The sequence below is a fragment of the Schistocerca piceifrons genome, chromosome 1 (assembly GCF_021461385.2).
Source record: "Schistocerca piceifrons isolate TAMUIC-IGC-003096 chromosome 1, iqSchPice1.1, whole genome shotgun sequence".
Taxonomy (NCBI): domain Eukaryota; kingdom Metazoa; phylum Arthropoda; class Insecta; order Orthoptera; family Acrididae; genus Schistocerca; species Schistocerca piceifrons.
Window position 1 is genome coordinate 1,202,888,904 of NC_060138.1, and position 17,213 is coordinate 1,202,906,116.

Here is a 17,213-nt window from a genome sequence, read left to right on the forward strand (position 1 = left end):
TGTCTAGTCAAGCACACCATTAGAAACATGGACACACAATTATATGGAACAGATTGTCAACAACGATGTGCAACTAGATTCATTGATAGATGAAAACATCAGTGTTGGGAGTGAAAGTGGAGTGAGTTTTGAGCAAGATGATGAAACTGGTGAATTTACAGATTCTCACTGGGATGATGATGTAACTCACTTTGAATAACTAAATTTACCCTCAGTGTTCGACCCAAAACCAACAGTAAACTTTGCTCTGGCAGACAATGAACTTGTGTATTTTGAAAAATTATTTGACGATTCAATGATGCAACAGATCTGCTTTCAAACAAATTTGTATGCCAAACAGAAGAATAGTCCACAGTAGAGGGAACTCACAGTTCAGGAACTAAAAGCTTTTCTGGGTATGATCATAGTAATGGGTAATGGGTATTCATCAATTACCTGAAGCAGCCAGTTACTGGAGCTCAGACCCATATCTAAATGTAAATGCAGTATTGAATGTTATGACACTTGCTCACTATACGATAATAATAGGGAACCTTCACTGCAATGATAATTTGTTTCAGCCAGCAACAAATGATCCTGGTTATGACAAGTTGTACAAAATCAGACCACTTATCTCAGCCCTAAACAAAAACTGTTTGAAAGTATATCACCCTTCTACTTCACTTGCAGTCGATGAGTCAATGGTTGCATTCAAAGGAAGAACAAGCCTGAAAAAGCACATGCCCATGAAACCTGTAAAAAGAGGTTACAAAATATGGTGCCTTGCTGATGAAAACACAGGTTTTATTTCAAATTTTGATGTCTACACAGGTAAATCTGCTGCCAGTAGAGGAGAATTCAAAGATTGCAAAATGTGTGAAAGAGTAGTGCTGGAACTCTGTAAACCATTTTTTTAATTCCAATAGAACTGTGGTTTTTGATAATTACTTTCCAACATTTATACTAATGAAGGAACTGAGAAAATGGGGGCTTTATAGCTGTGATACCGTCAGAGGAAACAGAAAAGGCCTACCTCCATTTTTGATGAGTGAATTACCAAGTCTAAACCGTGGAGAGTTTACGTTTGCTGTCAAATCTGGTGTTGCTGCTGTTAAGTGGCAAGATAGCAAAGCAGTCTGTCTCCTTTCCACTGCACATAATCCTAAAGATGTTGTATTCATCAAAAGAAAATTGAAAGATGGATCCACAATCAGCATTTCATGTCCTGAAGTAGTACATGTTTATAATAGTACTATGGGTGTAGTAGATCGTTTCGACCAGCTATGAGGAAGGTATATGGTTGGCAGGCGATCAGTAAACTGGTGGCACCGACTATTTTATTTTTTTGTTCACTTAGCCATCGTCAACTCTTATGTACTATTTCGACTGTCGAGACAAAACGCAAACCAGCTGTCATTTTGAATGAGACTAGCAAGGCAGTTGATAAATGGATTTTCATCAAGAATGAAGAAGGTCCCATCACCTGCTTTCTGTTCTGGCAAAAGAGGTCTCACTCCAGTGCCACAGGAAGTAAGGCTTATGAATGTCAGGTCTCATATTCCCAAGGAGCAAAAGACCAGGAGGCGGTGTAGGTTTTGCAGCACAAAAGACACTGAAAAACGAACAGTATATGTTTGTTCATCCTGTAATGTGCCACTTTGTATTTCACATTGCTTTCCAAAATTTCATGCAATGTAAGTCATATTCACTCAGTATCAGAATGTATTTTTTGTTGGAAATAATAAAGTATACCACATGTTTGCATATTGGCAAAAATGAGTGACATTTAATTTCCAATACATTAATATTAAATACTGGTGCAAATAAGCCTTGTTCATAAATTTTACACTAATTTGTAGTAACTTCGTTGTGAGGAAAATTGGTTCCAGAAATGATCAGTGGGACGTATGCATCCCACCTTTTTTTTTTCTTTTTTCTTTTGAGAAAATGGTTCATGTTAAAAATTATTCAAAGTCATATTTGTAATTCTGACCCAAATAAGACTCTGTAACAGCTGAGGTACCTTAATAAATTCAAAAAAATGAGAAAAAGCCACAAAAAGGTTAATAGAGCCTCAGGGGTATCAAATACCACCATTTAAAAGCCATACAGGGGCCAAAATTATTAATAGCTAGAACAACATATTCGACATTTGTCATCATGGCTGCTTCCTGTAGTCGGCACTAAGAAAATAAAACTACAGTATGTAATATAATTACAGGTTCACTCAATGAATCTTGGCTGTACTATTTTACTTTATAGCTTTCTCTCTTGTTAAACTATACGTTGCCTACTGCTAGTCTACTTCTTTTACAAGAGTACAACAGTTTTCATCCTTTTCCTTTCCCCTTTCTCAGCCTTCCTCGTCTTCAAATATTTCTTCATGTCCTTCTCTTTCCTTGTCTCCCATTATATGATGATCTGTCCAGTTAATTATCTCTACAAACCTTTACAAAGTCCTCCTCCTCTTCAGCAGAAGAACCAACTTTTAGTTCATGTACTTGAAGAATTCCCACTTTCATTGTTCTTCTTATAACTACCGTCACTCTGTGTCATCTTTCTCTTTCATTCCCATTCCAGTAAAGCCTATATCCATTCTGCAATTCCCTCCTTCTTTTATGCTTTCATCTCATTTCTGATAATCTGAGAACATCCAGTCTCCTCCTATCCAAGTCTACTACCTGCTCCATCGTTCCTGTCACCATCTGTATATTTGGTGTACCAGATATTAATCCTTGGGAATAGATGCATCATCCTCCATCATTTCTGGAGCTTGTCCCATGTGAAAGCATGTTTTTTTTACTCACTACTGGTTTGCTGGGCCTACTGTAGCTGGATTTGCTAGCAGAGTTTTCTCTCTGGGTTTTTTGGTACCTTGGCTACATTTCATTTCCCTCCTACCCTTTAAATTGTTATTTTTGTTATTCTTAAATTGAAATACCACTACAGGTCCCATATTCTTGTAAGAGTGAGCAATAAATCTGCTACTGCTGCTGCTACTACTACTACTACTACTACTTACCGAGTAATATTCGTAGTGTCCATCATAAAAATTATCACCATTGGACATTTACAATATCTGGATGATGTATTATAGGCACTTATCCGATTGAGACTCCTCAAAGTCTATGCTGTTTTCTGATCAGTCTTGTTTCAAATGCAAATTTTGCTATATGAAAGTTGATCATCATAAGAAAGGGCAGTCATAATAAATACATATAAACTTGAAAGTCTACTTCAATGATGTTGTGTGAAATCACTCAAAGATCCCAGGCAATCAGCAACTACACTTTAGAAGGAGACAAATTATGAGACAAATTATGAGACGCCCATTCAAACAGGTCTATGGATATACAAGAGGGCATCTGGCCTCCCTTGCAACTCACTGGATATACTGTTTATTAGCTGAACCACAAGACACAGTTACATGGTACATTCATTCCATCTGTAGCTGAGTTATCTGGCATAGAGATGCATACCACATCTAAATGTCTTAAGTACTTCAGTATTCTTGTTAGCAGTCATACTGATCTTCACGCCTCTTTGTGCATTTTTTCTGATTACTTAGCACATTCTCACACTCACTGCTGCACATTCATTTCTTTGGTTTGTTTTTAATTAATGTATTTCATTGTAATTCTAAATGTAGGTGAAGAGACACTTTTGCCTTTTGCAGGTTATAACAATCCTTCTCAATGCTGGTGCTGATCTTTCAATAAAGGATGTGCTTGGAAGGACTGCACTCCATAGAACACTTGGAAATTCCGACAATTTTCAGTATTTATGGAAAAAAAGTAAAGATTTCACCCACTCTGTTGATAAGAAAGGGCAGACACCAATACATAGGGCACTATCAGGTTTCTGCTATCATTGGAATATGCATTCTGTAGTGAGGCTCTTGCTGGAAGCTGGTGCAGATGTCGAATCATGTGATGCTGAGGGGAGGACAGCTTTAGCTATTGCTGTAGAGAGAGACTCTTATTATGTAAGTATAGTTTTCATCACATTTCCACTATTTTACAAGTATCACTTTATAAAAAAAAAAGTTTTTTGAGTTTTTGCTTAGATGCAAAATATTTGCCTTCCATATGAAATACCTCTAGGGGAAAAGGTCACTTTGTGAATCAAATATATGTCAGAATTGAATGAAGGGTTAATGTAATCTAAAGAAGACTACCTCATTATTAAACTCATGGGAGGAGTTGGAGATCGTGGTTAGAAGCCACTGAAAATGCTATATGTAACTTGACACTGTGAACTGACCAAGCTGAAATAATTATTTGGCAGTCATGCTGTCTTCAGATATGCTTTTCTATAGTTTTACTGCTTCTTGCAGTTTTTATTCATGGTAACATTTAGGAATAGGACACTTAGTGTGTTCATTTACTGAGAACAGTTCAAGAAAGGTGACTGATGTCTTGTGCATTGGAATACCGTAAATTCATTTGCCAGATCCTTAAAAACTAAATTTACAAATGTCACCTTGGATTTATTAAACAGCTCAAGGAAGTAGTATAAGAAAAGAGTACTGCCATTGTCGTGGACAGCTTCAGAGAGTAATTATAACAGCCCACTGGCAGTGAAGACTGCCACTGGAATGGTGCTGTCATTAAAAATGTTTTATGGTACATGTGGTTGCATAAACCAAGAAATTTTTGTTGTTGTTTGTTTTGTTTCAAGAATCAAGAATTTTATTCACGGTGGATCATTTTACAATGATATTGGCTTCGTCATACAGGATGTACTGGTACATACAGAATAATAAAGTAAACAAGTGTCAGTACATTATAGAATACATTTCAAGCTTGGCAGTGTACCAAATTACACCAGGATAGCTTCTAAAAGTTAATACAATAAGCTATACTATAATCTAATATAATATACTATTGTAGTGTTTATTGTATAAACTGTGAAATTACACACGATTAACCACAGCACACAATAGTATGTTTAACTACAGACAACTTTTAAATGGTAATATCCTCCTCAGGCATCTCAAAGAATTCATTAATGTCATAGAATGGATGATCTGACAGCCAGCTGTACCACTTAATTAAAAAAAAAATTATATCCATAAACTGAACATGAATTGGCAGTTCATTGAACATTTTAAGTGGGTTAACTTTGTGGGAATTTCCTGTTCTTGCTAATCTGTGTCACGGCATGTCTAAACTATCTTTAGCCCTGGTTTGTGTTCATGTATTTCCCCCCGGGAATTTATTGACACCTACAATGTGGTGGAAAGCATTTTATCTACAGTGGTACAAAAGCTAATTTTCACACAGACATTACTGGTTTCAAATAGAATTTCTTGTCCTCAGTCTTCATGCCTGTTTAAAATTTTTACATACATTGCAAGAATTGAAATAAATATAGTTGATTTTAGCAAAAGAATGTGCCCTTTTCCAGCTATAATTATGTACAATATCATATTAATCAGATTTGCTGCAACTTTCATCTGGTCCTATATCATCCATTTATTTATTTTTCCTCCTCTGATCAGTTTTGGTAGTGATATTGGATACATCAGGATACAATTAATTTGTGACAAAGTATTTGGTACTTACATTAAAAACCTATGCACAATTTTTCAGCCATTTGAGAGAGAGAGAGAGAGAGGGAGAGAGAGTTGTTTGAGAGAAGACCATGTTCTTAAGTTCTTTAAACTACCTAGAAGTTTATTATACAATATGCGGTACATCCAGCTGTTTCAGGTTCTATATCACTGAAGTCCAATTTTATAATTATCTTGTGGTGTTGCAGTTCTTCTTATGTCTGTGCTTGCTACAAAATGGGGAGAGGAATTCCGCCTTATGCAATACACCTTTTTTCTGTTTTGTTTCACCCAGACATCTTTCAGCACATTTTGTGCTATCTACAGTGGGTTATTTTTTATTTTCTGACTTAGATGATACTATTGGACATTTATTTTGGTAGCTGTTTTGCTACGCAATCTACAACTTACAGTTTTGATATTGTGGTGCTTTCTCATATGTTGTTGGTGAACTGAATAGGTAGGTTTCGTGTCCTATGCTAGCTTGACTCTGCACTTTCCCTGATTTTTCAAAACATAGGCAGAGTTTTTGCCACCATTACAACATGTAAAACTCCATTTGTGCTAATTTTTGAACATATTTTATCTATATATGTGTCCAATGACATGAAACTGTCCATAATCAATCTCAAAACTTGCTGCAGTGGATTACTAAAATACTTGGGTCCCCAAGCTTGACATCAAGATCAACTGTTCTGATTGCTTTATTTGCTTGTATTCTAATGAAAATTGTTTTACTTCAATTTATACAAAGGATGAACCCGTCTCCCAGAAAGCTATTTGTATGCCCTATCCATCTTTAAACATGTCCTCATTTCAAGGTCATTTGCAGATTTATTGGTGACCATATGTGTATTTATTTACTTATATATTTTGATCCAATATCAACTGATTCCAAAAAAAAAAAAAAAGTTTTCTTTTGTTCCAGTCTTCTGGATAAGTCAGAGCCTTACTTACTGTTGTTGTTGTTGTTGTTGTGGTCCTCAGTCCTGAGACTGGTTTGATGCAGCCCTCCATGTTACCCTATTCTGTGCAAGCTTCTTCATCTCCCAGTACTTACTGCAACCTACATCCTTCTGAATCTGCTTAGTGTATTCATCTCTTGGTCTCCCTCTACGATTTTTACCCTCCATGCTGCCCCCCAAAGCTAAATTTGTGATCCCCTGATGCCTCAGAGCATGTCCTACCAACCAGTCCCTTCTTCTTGTCAAGTTGTGCCACAAACTCCTCTTCTCCCCAATTCTATTCGATACCTCCTCATTAGTTATGTGATCTAACCATCTAATCTTCAGCATTTCTCTGTAGCACCACACACGGTCAGGTGGCTTGCGGAGTATGGACATAGATGTAGTTATAGTTTCTGAAAGCTTCTATTCTATCCTTGTCCAAACTATTTATCGTCTATGTTTCACTTCCATACATGGCTACACTCCATACAAATATATTCAAAAACGACTTCCTAACACTTAAATCTATACTCGATGTTAACAAATTTCTCTTCCCCAGAAACACTTTCCTGGCCATTGCCAGTCTACATTTTATATCCTCTCTACTTCGACCATCATCAGTTATTTTGCTCCCCACATAGCAAAATTCCTTTACTACTTTAAGTGTCTCATTTCCTAATCTAATTCCCTCAGCATCACCTGACTTAATTCAACTACATTCCATCATCCTCGTTTTGCTATTGTTGATGTTCATCTTATATCCTCTTTTCAAGACACGGTCCATTTTGTTCAACTGCTCTTCCAAGTCCTTTGCTATTTCTGACAGAATTACAATGTCATCGGCAAAACTCGAAGTTTTTATTTCTTCTCCATGGATTTTAACACCTACTCCAAATTTTTATTTTGTTTCCTTTACTGCTTGCTCAATATACAGATTGAATAACATCGGGGAGAGGCTACAACCCTGTCTCACTCCCTTCCCAACCACTGCTTCCCTTTCATGCCCCTCGACTCTTATAACTGCCATCTGTTTCTGAACAAATTGTAAATAGCCTTTTGCTCCGAGTATTTTACCCCTTGACCCTTTAGAATTTGAAAGAGACTATTCCAGTCAACATTGTCAAAAGCTTTCTCTAAATCTGCAAATGCTAGAAACATAGTTTTGCCTTTCCTTAATCTTTCTTCTAAGATAAGTCGTAAGCTCAGTATTGCCTCACGTGTTCCAACATTTCTACGGAATCCAAACTGATCTTCCCTGATGTCGGCTTCTACCAGTTTTTCTATTCGTCTGTAAAGAATTTGTGTTAGTATTTTGCAGCTATGACTTATTAAACTGATAGTTTGGTAATTTTCACATCTGTCAAAACCTGCTTTCTTTGGGATTGGAATTATTATATTCTTCTTGAAGTCTGAGGGTATTTCACCTATCTCGTACATCTTGCTCACCAGATGGTAGATTTTTGTCTGGGCTGGCTCTCCCAAGGCTATCAGTAGTTCTAATGGAATGTTGTCTACTCCCGGGACCTTGTTTCGATTCAGGTCTTTCAGTGCTCTGTCAAACTGTTCACGCAGTATCGTATCTCCCATTTCATCTTCATCTACATCCTCTTCCATTTCCATAATATTGTCCTCAAGTACATCGCCCCTGTATAGAGCCTCTATATTATACTTCTGCCTTTCTGCTTTCCCTTCTTTGCTTAGAACTGGGTTTCCATCTGAGCTCTTGATATTCATACAAGTGGTTCTCTTTTCTCCAAAGGTCTCTTTAATTATCCTGTAGGCTGTATCTATCTTAACTCTCTTGAGATAAGCCTCTACATCCTTACATTTGTCCTTTAGCCATACATGCTTAGCCATTTTGCACTTCCTGTTGATCTCATTTTTGAGACGTTTGTATTCCTTTTTGCCTGCTTCATTTACTGCATTTTTACATTTTCTCCTTTCATCAATTAAATTCAATATTTCTTCTGTTACCCAAGGATGTCTACTAGCCCTCATCTTTTTACCTACTTGATCCTCTGCTGCTTTCACTACTTCATCCCTCAGAGCTACCCATTCTTCTTCTACTGTATTTCTTTCCCCCATTCCTGTCAATTATTCCCGTATGCTCTCCCTGAAACTCTGTACAACCTCTGGTTTAGTCAGTTTATCCAGGTCTCATCTCTTTAAATTCCCACCTTTTTGCAGTTTCTTCAGTTTTAATCTACAGTTCATAACCAATATATTGTGGTCAGAGTCCACATCTGCCCCTGGAAATGTCTTACAATTTAAAACCTGGTTCCTAAATCTCTGTGTAACCATTATATAATCTATCTGATATCTTCCAGTATCTCCAGGATTCTTCCATGTATAGAACCTTCTTTTATGATTCTTGAATCAAGTGTTAGCTATGATTAAGTTATGCTCTGTGCAAAATTCTACCAGATGACTTCCTCCTTCATTTCGTACCCTCAATCCATATTCACCTACTATGTTTTCTTCTCTCCCTTTTCCTACTCTTGAATTCCAGTCACCCATGACTATTAAATTATCATCTCCCTTCACTACCTGAATAATTTCTTTTATCTCATCATACATTTCATCAATTTCTTCATCATCTGCAGAGCTAGTTGGCATATAGACTTGTACAGGGCTATTACAAATGATTGAAGCGATTTCATAAATTCACTGTAGCTCCATTCATTGACATATGGTCACAACACACTACAGATATGTAGAAAAACTCATAAAGTTTTGTTTGGCTGAAGCCGCACTTCAGGTTTCTGCCACCAGAGCGCTCGAGAGCGCTGTGAGAGAAAATGGCGATAGGAGCCGAGAATGCATATGTCGTGCTTGAAATGCACTCACATCAGTCAGTCATAACAGTGCAATGACACTTCAGGACGAAGTTCAACAAAGATCCACCAACTGTTAAATCCATTCGGCAATGGTATGCGCAGTTTAAAGCTTCTGGATGCCTCTGTAAGGAGAAATCAACGGGTCGGCCTGCAGTGAGCAAAGAAACGGTTGAACGCGTGCGGGCAAGTTTCACGCGTAGCCCGCGGAAGTCGATGAATAAAACAAGCAGGGAGCTAAACGTACCACAGCCGACGGTTTGGAAAATCTTACAGAAAAGGCTAAAGCAGAAGCCTTACCGTTTACAATTGCTACAAGCCCTGACACCTGATGACAAAGTCAAACGCTTTGAATTTTCGCCGCGGTTGCAACAGCTCATGGAAGAGGATGGGTTCAGTGCGAAACTTGTTTTCAATGATGAAGCAACATTTTTTCTTAATGGTGAAGTGAACAGGCACAATGTGCGAATCTGGGTGGTAGTGAATCCTCACGCATTCGTGCAGCAAATTCGCAATTCACCAAAACTTAACGTGTTTTGTGCAATCTCACGGTTTAAAGTTTACGGCCCCTTTTTCTTCTGCGAAAAAAACGTTACAGGACACGTGTATCTGGACATGCTGGAAAATTGGCTCATGCCACAACTGGAGACTGACAGCGCCGACTTCATCTTTCAACAGGATGGTGCTCCACCTCACTTCCATCATGATGTTCGGCATTTCTTAAACAGGAGATTGGAAAACCGATGGATCGGTCGTGGTGGAGATCATGATCAGCAATTCATGTCATGGCCTCCACACTCTCCCGACTTAACCCCATGCGATTTCTTTCTGTCGGGTTATGTGAAAGATTCAGTGTTTAAACCTCCTCTACCAAGAAACGTGCCAGAACTGCGAGCTCGCATCAACGATGTTTTCGAACTCATTGATGGGGACATGCTACGCCGAGTGTGGGAGGAACTTGATTATCGGCTTGATGTCTGCCGAATCACTAAAGGGGGACATATCGAACATTTGTGAATGCCTAAAAAAACTTTTTGAGTTTTTGTATGTGTGTGCAAAGCATTGTGAAAATATCTCAAATAATACAGTTATTGTAGAGCTGTGAAATCGCTTCAATCATTTGTAATAACCCTGTACTACTGTCATAGGCATGGGCTTCGTGTCTATCTTGGCCACAATAATGCATTCACTATGCTGTTTATAGTAGCTTACCCACACTGCTATTTTTTTATTTGTTATTAAACTACTTCTGCATTACCCCTATTTGATTTTGTATTTATAACCCTGTATTCGCTTGACCAAAAGTCTTGTTCCTCCTGCCACCAAACTCCACTAATTCCCGCTATATCTAACTTAAACCTATCCATTTCTCTTTTTAAATTTTCTAACCTACCTGCCCGATCAAGGGATCTGACACTCCATGCTCCGATCCGTAGAACGCCAGTTTTCTTTCTCCTGATAATGATGTCCTCCTGAGTAGGCCCCGCCCAGATATCCAAATGGGGGACTATTTTACCTCCGGAATATTTTACCCAACAGGACGCCATCATCATTTAACCATACAGTAAAGCTGCATGCCCTCGGGAAAAAATTACGGCTGTAGTTTCCCCTTGCTTTCAGCCGTTCGCAGTACCAGGACAACAAGGCCGTTTTGGTTATTGTTGCAGGGCCAGATCAGTCAATCATCCAGACTGTTGTCCCTGCCACTACTGAAAAGGCTGCTGCCCCTCTTCAGGGACCACATGTTTGTCTGGCCTCTCAACAGATATCCCTCCGTTGTGGTTGCACCTACGGTACGGCCATCTGTATCGCTGAGGTACGCAGGCCTCCCCACCAACGGCAAGGTCCATGGTTCATGGAGGCGTGGGGGGGGATCTTACTTACTAGGGTTACATATTATTGGCTGGCACTTTTATCTACACATCTTCTTCTAAATGTAGTTGAGAGAACAGAGTTAAATATATTCACTATACATAAAAAAAATTGTTATTGCCATACTTAGATTAAGGAATCTACAGTTTGTGACACAGTATTCATATCTGACATTCAGATATTTACAGTTTGTGACACAGTCTAAGATCTGAGATTGCGTATATTTTTAGATAGATGGTCTTCCATCATACGAGTGTACTAAATCTAGAAACTCATCTATTGAATATACAGTATTGTTTAGGAGCCATAATTTTAATTTCATTTTTAGTTTAGTAACGGGAAATTTGGAGATATTAGGATGGAAGAATTTCAGTAGTTTTATGCCTGCATAGTGAGGGCTTTTCTCATAGAGTGTTGTTCTATGAGAGACGATGTGGGCTCTCTCTCTACCTCTAGTGTTGTGATCGTGTATTTCTTTATTAAGTGTTTTGTTACTGTTTACTGCCATAATGATTATCTTCAGCACATACAGGTTATGAACAGTTACTATTTTAAATTCTTTTAACAAATCTCATCATTACACATGAACACTGCTTCATTTACAGCTTTTGGCATGTCATTTGCATACAGGATAAATAGTAATTGTCCCAGTACTGAACCTTGCAGTAGATCATGTTTACCCTATTTGAATGTAGAAAGCACATTTTCCTATAATAATAATAATAATAATGGTTTATTTGTCCACAATAACTTTTACAGTCGTTGACATAGTCAGTCAGTACATACATGAACAATAACAATAGTTTAGTAGTAGAAATAAAGTACATACAACATTAAAAATCCTTGATGGAGTACAAACATTTAGCAATTAACAGCTGCTTTAATTTTATTTTAAATATGTTTCCTTTGAACATTTTTATGGTATTTGGCAGTCTGTTGTAAAAAAATCTTCCAGCAGAAAATGGATTATGAACGGTTGCCTTTTTATTTCTGAATTTTATGTGGTAATCCTCTTTCTTCCTTGTATTACAACTATGGATGTCACTATTTATTATACTGTGCTCCATATTTTCTTTTACAGACAGTATAGTCCTTAGAACATGTAATGAATACACTGTTAGTATATTATACTTAATGAAGTATTCTCTACAGAATTGACGTTTACTAATATTTGCTATTATCCTAATTGCTCTCTTCTGGTCTCTAAAAGCCCTATCCATGTATACCATTGGTGCTCCACCCCAGATCTCAATACCGTATTGTAGGTGAGAGTGTATAATACCAAAATAGATTTGTCTTACAATACTTTCTTATCACCATTGTTACTGTGGAAGCTGTAATACTGCTTATATGAAGCAATTTCTTCTTTCTCTCTATACTTCTTTCCCACATTACTGAACACCCAATTAGGAGACATATATCTATGCTCCTGCGTTGGAAAGTAATGGTCAGTACTTGTGAAAAGTTTGGGAGGAGGAGGATATTAGTGTTTAACGTCCCGTCGACAACGAGGTCATTAGAGACGGAGCGCAAGCTCGGGTGAGGGAAGGATGGGGAAGGAAATCGGCCGTGCCCTTTCAAAGGAACCATCCCGGCATTTGCCTGAAGCGATTTAGGGAAATCACGGAAAACCTAAATCAGGATGGCCGGAGACAGGATTGAACCGTCGTCCTCCCGAATGCGAGTCCAGTGTGCTAACCACTGCGCCACCTCGCTCGGTCTGAAAAGTTTGGGCTTTTCCATATTCCACATTACCAAACATTCAATTAGGAGACATACAGCTTGATGAACTAAAGGATGTTTCAGTTTTATGTGTATGTGAACATTTGCTAAAAGAAAATCAAGCTTTTACTGCCAGAATAACAGGATTTGAAATGGTTAGTAGTTTCTGTAGAGAAACTTTTAAAGGGGGAGGAACATACATTTATGTCAGACAAGGAATTGAATGTAAAGAAATCAAGTTCAGTAAGATAAAAAACGTTGAAAAAGTATTTGAATATTGCGTTTGCAAACTTACAGACCTTAAAATAATTATTGTGTGTGTATACCGTTCCCCATGAGGCAACTTTGTGGAATTTTTGGACAGTGTTGAAAGTCTTTTTAGTGAGTTAAGACATTCTACAGAAAGCATTATTGTACTTGGAGATTTCAATGTCAGCTTTAAAATCAACTGTTTACATGTTACAAAACTGACCAATGTCTTTTGTTCGCATAATTTAGCACCAACTATCTTTGAATACACTAGCCATGGAAAGAACTCTGAAACAATAATAAACCAAATATTTCTTGACTTACATAAACTAGACAATGTTGTAGAAGTGATTGACACTGGATTCTCAGATCATAAAGCACTAAAACTTAGTATAAATAATTACCTCAACTCAATACAGCCGATAGGTAACACAAAACAGAACAGAAAATTTACATTCCTAGCTTTTGGAACTTTGTTCCTTCATCAGGGAAGAGAGAGGGGAAAAAAGGGAAAGTGGATTTAGTTACTCACAACCCAGGTTATAACCTGGGAAAAAAAAGGGAAGAAGGGAAAGTGGATTTAGTTACTCACAACCCAACAGGAATGTAAATTTTCTGTTCTGTTTTGTGTTATCTATCAGCTGTACTGAGCTGAGGTAAGTACTGGCCAACCCCTCTATCTCTTTGTTAGTATTTGTTTCACATCTTTATATGAAATTTTCCATTACTCATTTAGTATAAATAATGTACTCTGTAAAAACTCTAGGCCAAGTGAGAAACACATCCACAGGAGATGTATTAACGAGGACAGCATTAGGATTTTTAATTCCTTGTTAAAAAATACAACTTGGGATCTAGATAAACATGATAGTATAGACATGAAGTTTGAATCATTTCTAGCTGATTACAAACATAACTTGAAATAGCTTTTCCCCTTAAGAAAATGAAAGTAAAAGGCAAAATTAACATATGGATAACATAAGGCATAAGAAAATCTGGAGAGCAACTCAGAATGTTAAGTAAATCAGCAAGGCAAAATACCGCTTTGAAACAACGTGTTAAGTGTTATAGAAAATTATACAAGAAAGTAATTACTGCAGCAAAAAAGTTAAATAATGATTCATATATCAGTAGAAATGATGGCAACAAAAAAATGAAATCAGTTTGGAAAGTGATCAATAGTAACTTAGGAAGACACAAAGTAAGAAACAACTACATTGTTATTAAAACTGAGGACAAAACTATAAATTATCCATTACACATTGCCAATATATTCTACTGTCATTATACAAGTGTCATTCAAAACCTCATACGAACCCAAAGTAGTACAGACATCAGTCATAACATCACATTGAATCCCAAAACTATGTTTACATATCCTGTAACAGTACATGAGGTAGAGAATACTATCAGCAAACTAAAAAATAAATTATCCTGTGGCACCGATGGCATTCCAGACAAAATCATTAAACACAGCAGATATATTACTCCTCTTCTTGTAGATATAATTAATGCATCTTTCAGTACTGGCACTTTCCCTAGAAAGCTGAAACAATCAATTATAAAACCATTATACAAAAATGAGGATCATTATGATGTAAAAAACTACAGGCCTTTATCAATGTTATCTTGTTTTTCAAAAATTATAGAAAGAGTAATGTATGGAAGACTCTCTACTTTCCTAAAAATAAGTGGAATATTGGTCAATGAACAAAATGGTTTTCGAAAGAGTAGATCAACTGAAACAGCTATATACAACTTTCTAAAACTTGTCCTAAATTCCATTGATAATAATGAAGTAAATTGTGGGGCCTTTAGATTTATCAAAGGCCTTTGACGTTATTGATCATAAGCTACTGCACGAAAAACTTAGTTGCTATGGAGTCCATGGTACTGCTAATGCATGGTTTAAGTCATACTTAGCTGGCAGATGCCAGAAAGTAGAAATAGTTCATGATGGAAAGTCATACTTTTCTGGTTATAAGGAAGTTAGTTATGGGGTGCCCCAAGGTTTGGTGCTGGGACCCCTGTTGTTCTTGATCTTTATAAATGACTTCCCAAACTATTTAACACAAGCTGATTGTGTGCTTTTTGCTGATCATACAAGTCTCTTTATTAAAGCTCAGAATGAGACTGACCTTAACAGGAAAATTGAAACAACAACAGTTGAAGCAAGTAAATGGTTCAGGGACAACAGTTTATTTGGTTAGATGAGCATCTAAAGTCGGACAAACATATAGATGTGTTCAATAAAAAATTAAGTAAATGTTGCTATGTATTTAGAATGCTCAAAAATTGCTGCAGTGATCAAACAGTATTGTGTACATATTATGCGTTTATGCATAGTCTTTTGCTATATGGTGCCACATTTTGGGGCAATTCAAGTGAGGCAAAATGCTCTTTTATTATTCAAAAATGAGCGATAAGGATCATAAAACAAGCTGCACCTAGAGATCCATTTAGGGAATTTTTCAAGGAATATAAAATCATGACTCTTCCATCCATTTACTTCTACAAAAGTATATGCTTTCTGAAGTCTCACCCCCAGTTTTCTTCTTTAAACATTGAGTTCCATGACTATACAACAAGATAGAGTAATGACTGTCACAGAGAAGTGCATAAGAAAGCCTAGTACAACAAGAGTACAATATACCACCCGAAAATTCTCTATAGTGCTCTTCCCTTAAAAATTAAAAGCATTCAGAAGCTGAGCAGTTTCAAAAGTGAACTCAAAAGAATGTTAATTAGTAATAGTTTTTACGGTGTTAGTGGATACATGAATTCTTCAGGAAGATAGCGTGCCTTCACCTATCTTATAATTCACTCATTTGCAAACTTGTGCCATGGGGTAGACTCTTTTATGTACACACAAAAATTAATTAATTTGTCAATATAGAGTGTTATAATCATTGTTTCTTGTTGCTGTCCATTATACACGGAATATATGTAACTTATTTGTGTCCTATATTGATACAAATTTATATCATGTAAGCTATAATTGTTTTTGCCTATATATTTAATTCAGACTTGTTCACTGATATTTTTTACATAATATGTTGTTATTCATATTTTTTCTGTATGTAACACATGACAAATCCCATATCATTGTACATGATGAAACGGGTGCTCAATAAATCAAATCAAATCAAATCAAAAGCTATGCTCCTGCATTGGAAAGTAATGGTCAGTACTTGTGAAAAGTTTGGACTTTTCCAGATGTCTTAATAAAGCTGCCATTAAATACTATCCTTCTTTTGAGAAATCCAAGAATTAGATAAAAGTCTTAAAACTCTCAAATTAACAGGAATGATCAAAATCAGAAGAGTATTCTTCAATCTACAAAAATTTGATGCAGAAATTGAGTTTTGCTGTATCAGCTTCATGACAGAAATCAAGTTTTGAAATAATGGAGGGCATTTGATAGCTTCTAACCACGGAAATAAATGTGTTTTGGAAAACCTGTTTCCTGAATAAGATAGATTGATATCTCAGATAGTATATGCCATAAAAAACTTAGTTTGGCTGTTTTTGCAGGAAGCAAGTTTTGGAAAAACAGTCCTCAGTTTTAGGAAGTACAGAGGTGATAGTATGGAAAATTGTTTACTCCCTAACTGTGCACACATGGCCCTATGGCACACCAGTACATATGGGTATCAGCAAAGGACACAATTACATAAAAATTAATTAGGGACATTGACACAGTAAAATTACATAACAATAAAAATGGGAACAGTGGAAATATTTCCTATGGCACACAGCAGGCTACAGAACTGAAGGTTTCTGTGAGTGGCAAGTAATGAATCATAAATGTCAAAAATTATACACAGCTGTTCCATACCTAGCAAGTGGGCACACACATGGGAGGCTACGGCAATCAGGTGACATGCGGCACACTATCTGCTGTGATACAATTGTTACTGAGAATTCCACGATGTAGAAATAGCCCACTGCTCGTGTGCAATGAATGGAGGCTCCATGAAGAACATCAACCTAAAGTAGGTCCATATGGACAAAATTCTAATGCTTTGCCACTAGCACTCACCGAGGTTTTTACAT

General features: G+C 36.9%; 1 protein-coding gene across 1 annotated transcript in view; it reads left to right on the forward strand.

Annotated features, from left to right (window-relative positions):
* LOC124802543 (serine/threonine-protein phosphatase 6 regulatory ankyrin repeat subunit A-like) overlaps positions 1-17,213 on the forward strand; it is a 407,755-nt gene that overhangs the window by 151,764 nt on the left and 238,778 nt on the right. The window contains exon 6 of the mRNA XM_047263406.1: positions 3,656-3,964. Coding sequence (XP_047119362.1) covers positions 3,656-3,964 — 309 coding nt within the window. The remainder of the gene's footprint in view (positions 1-3,655; positions 3,965-17,213) is intronic.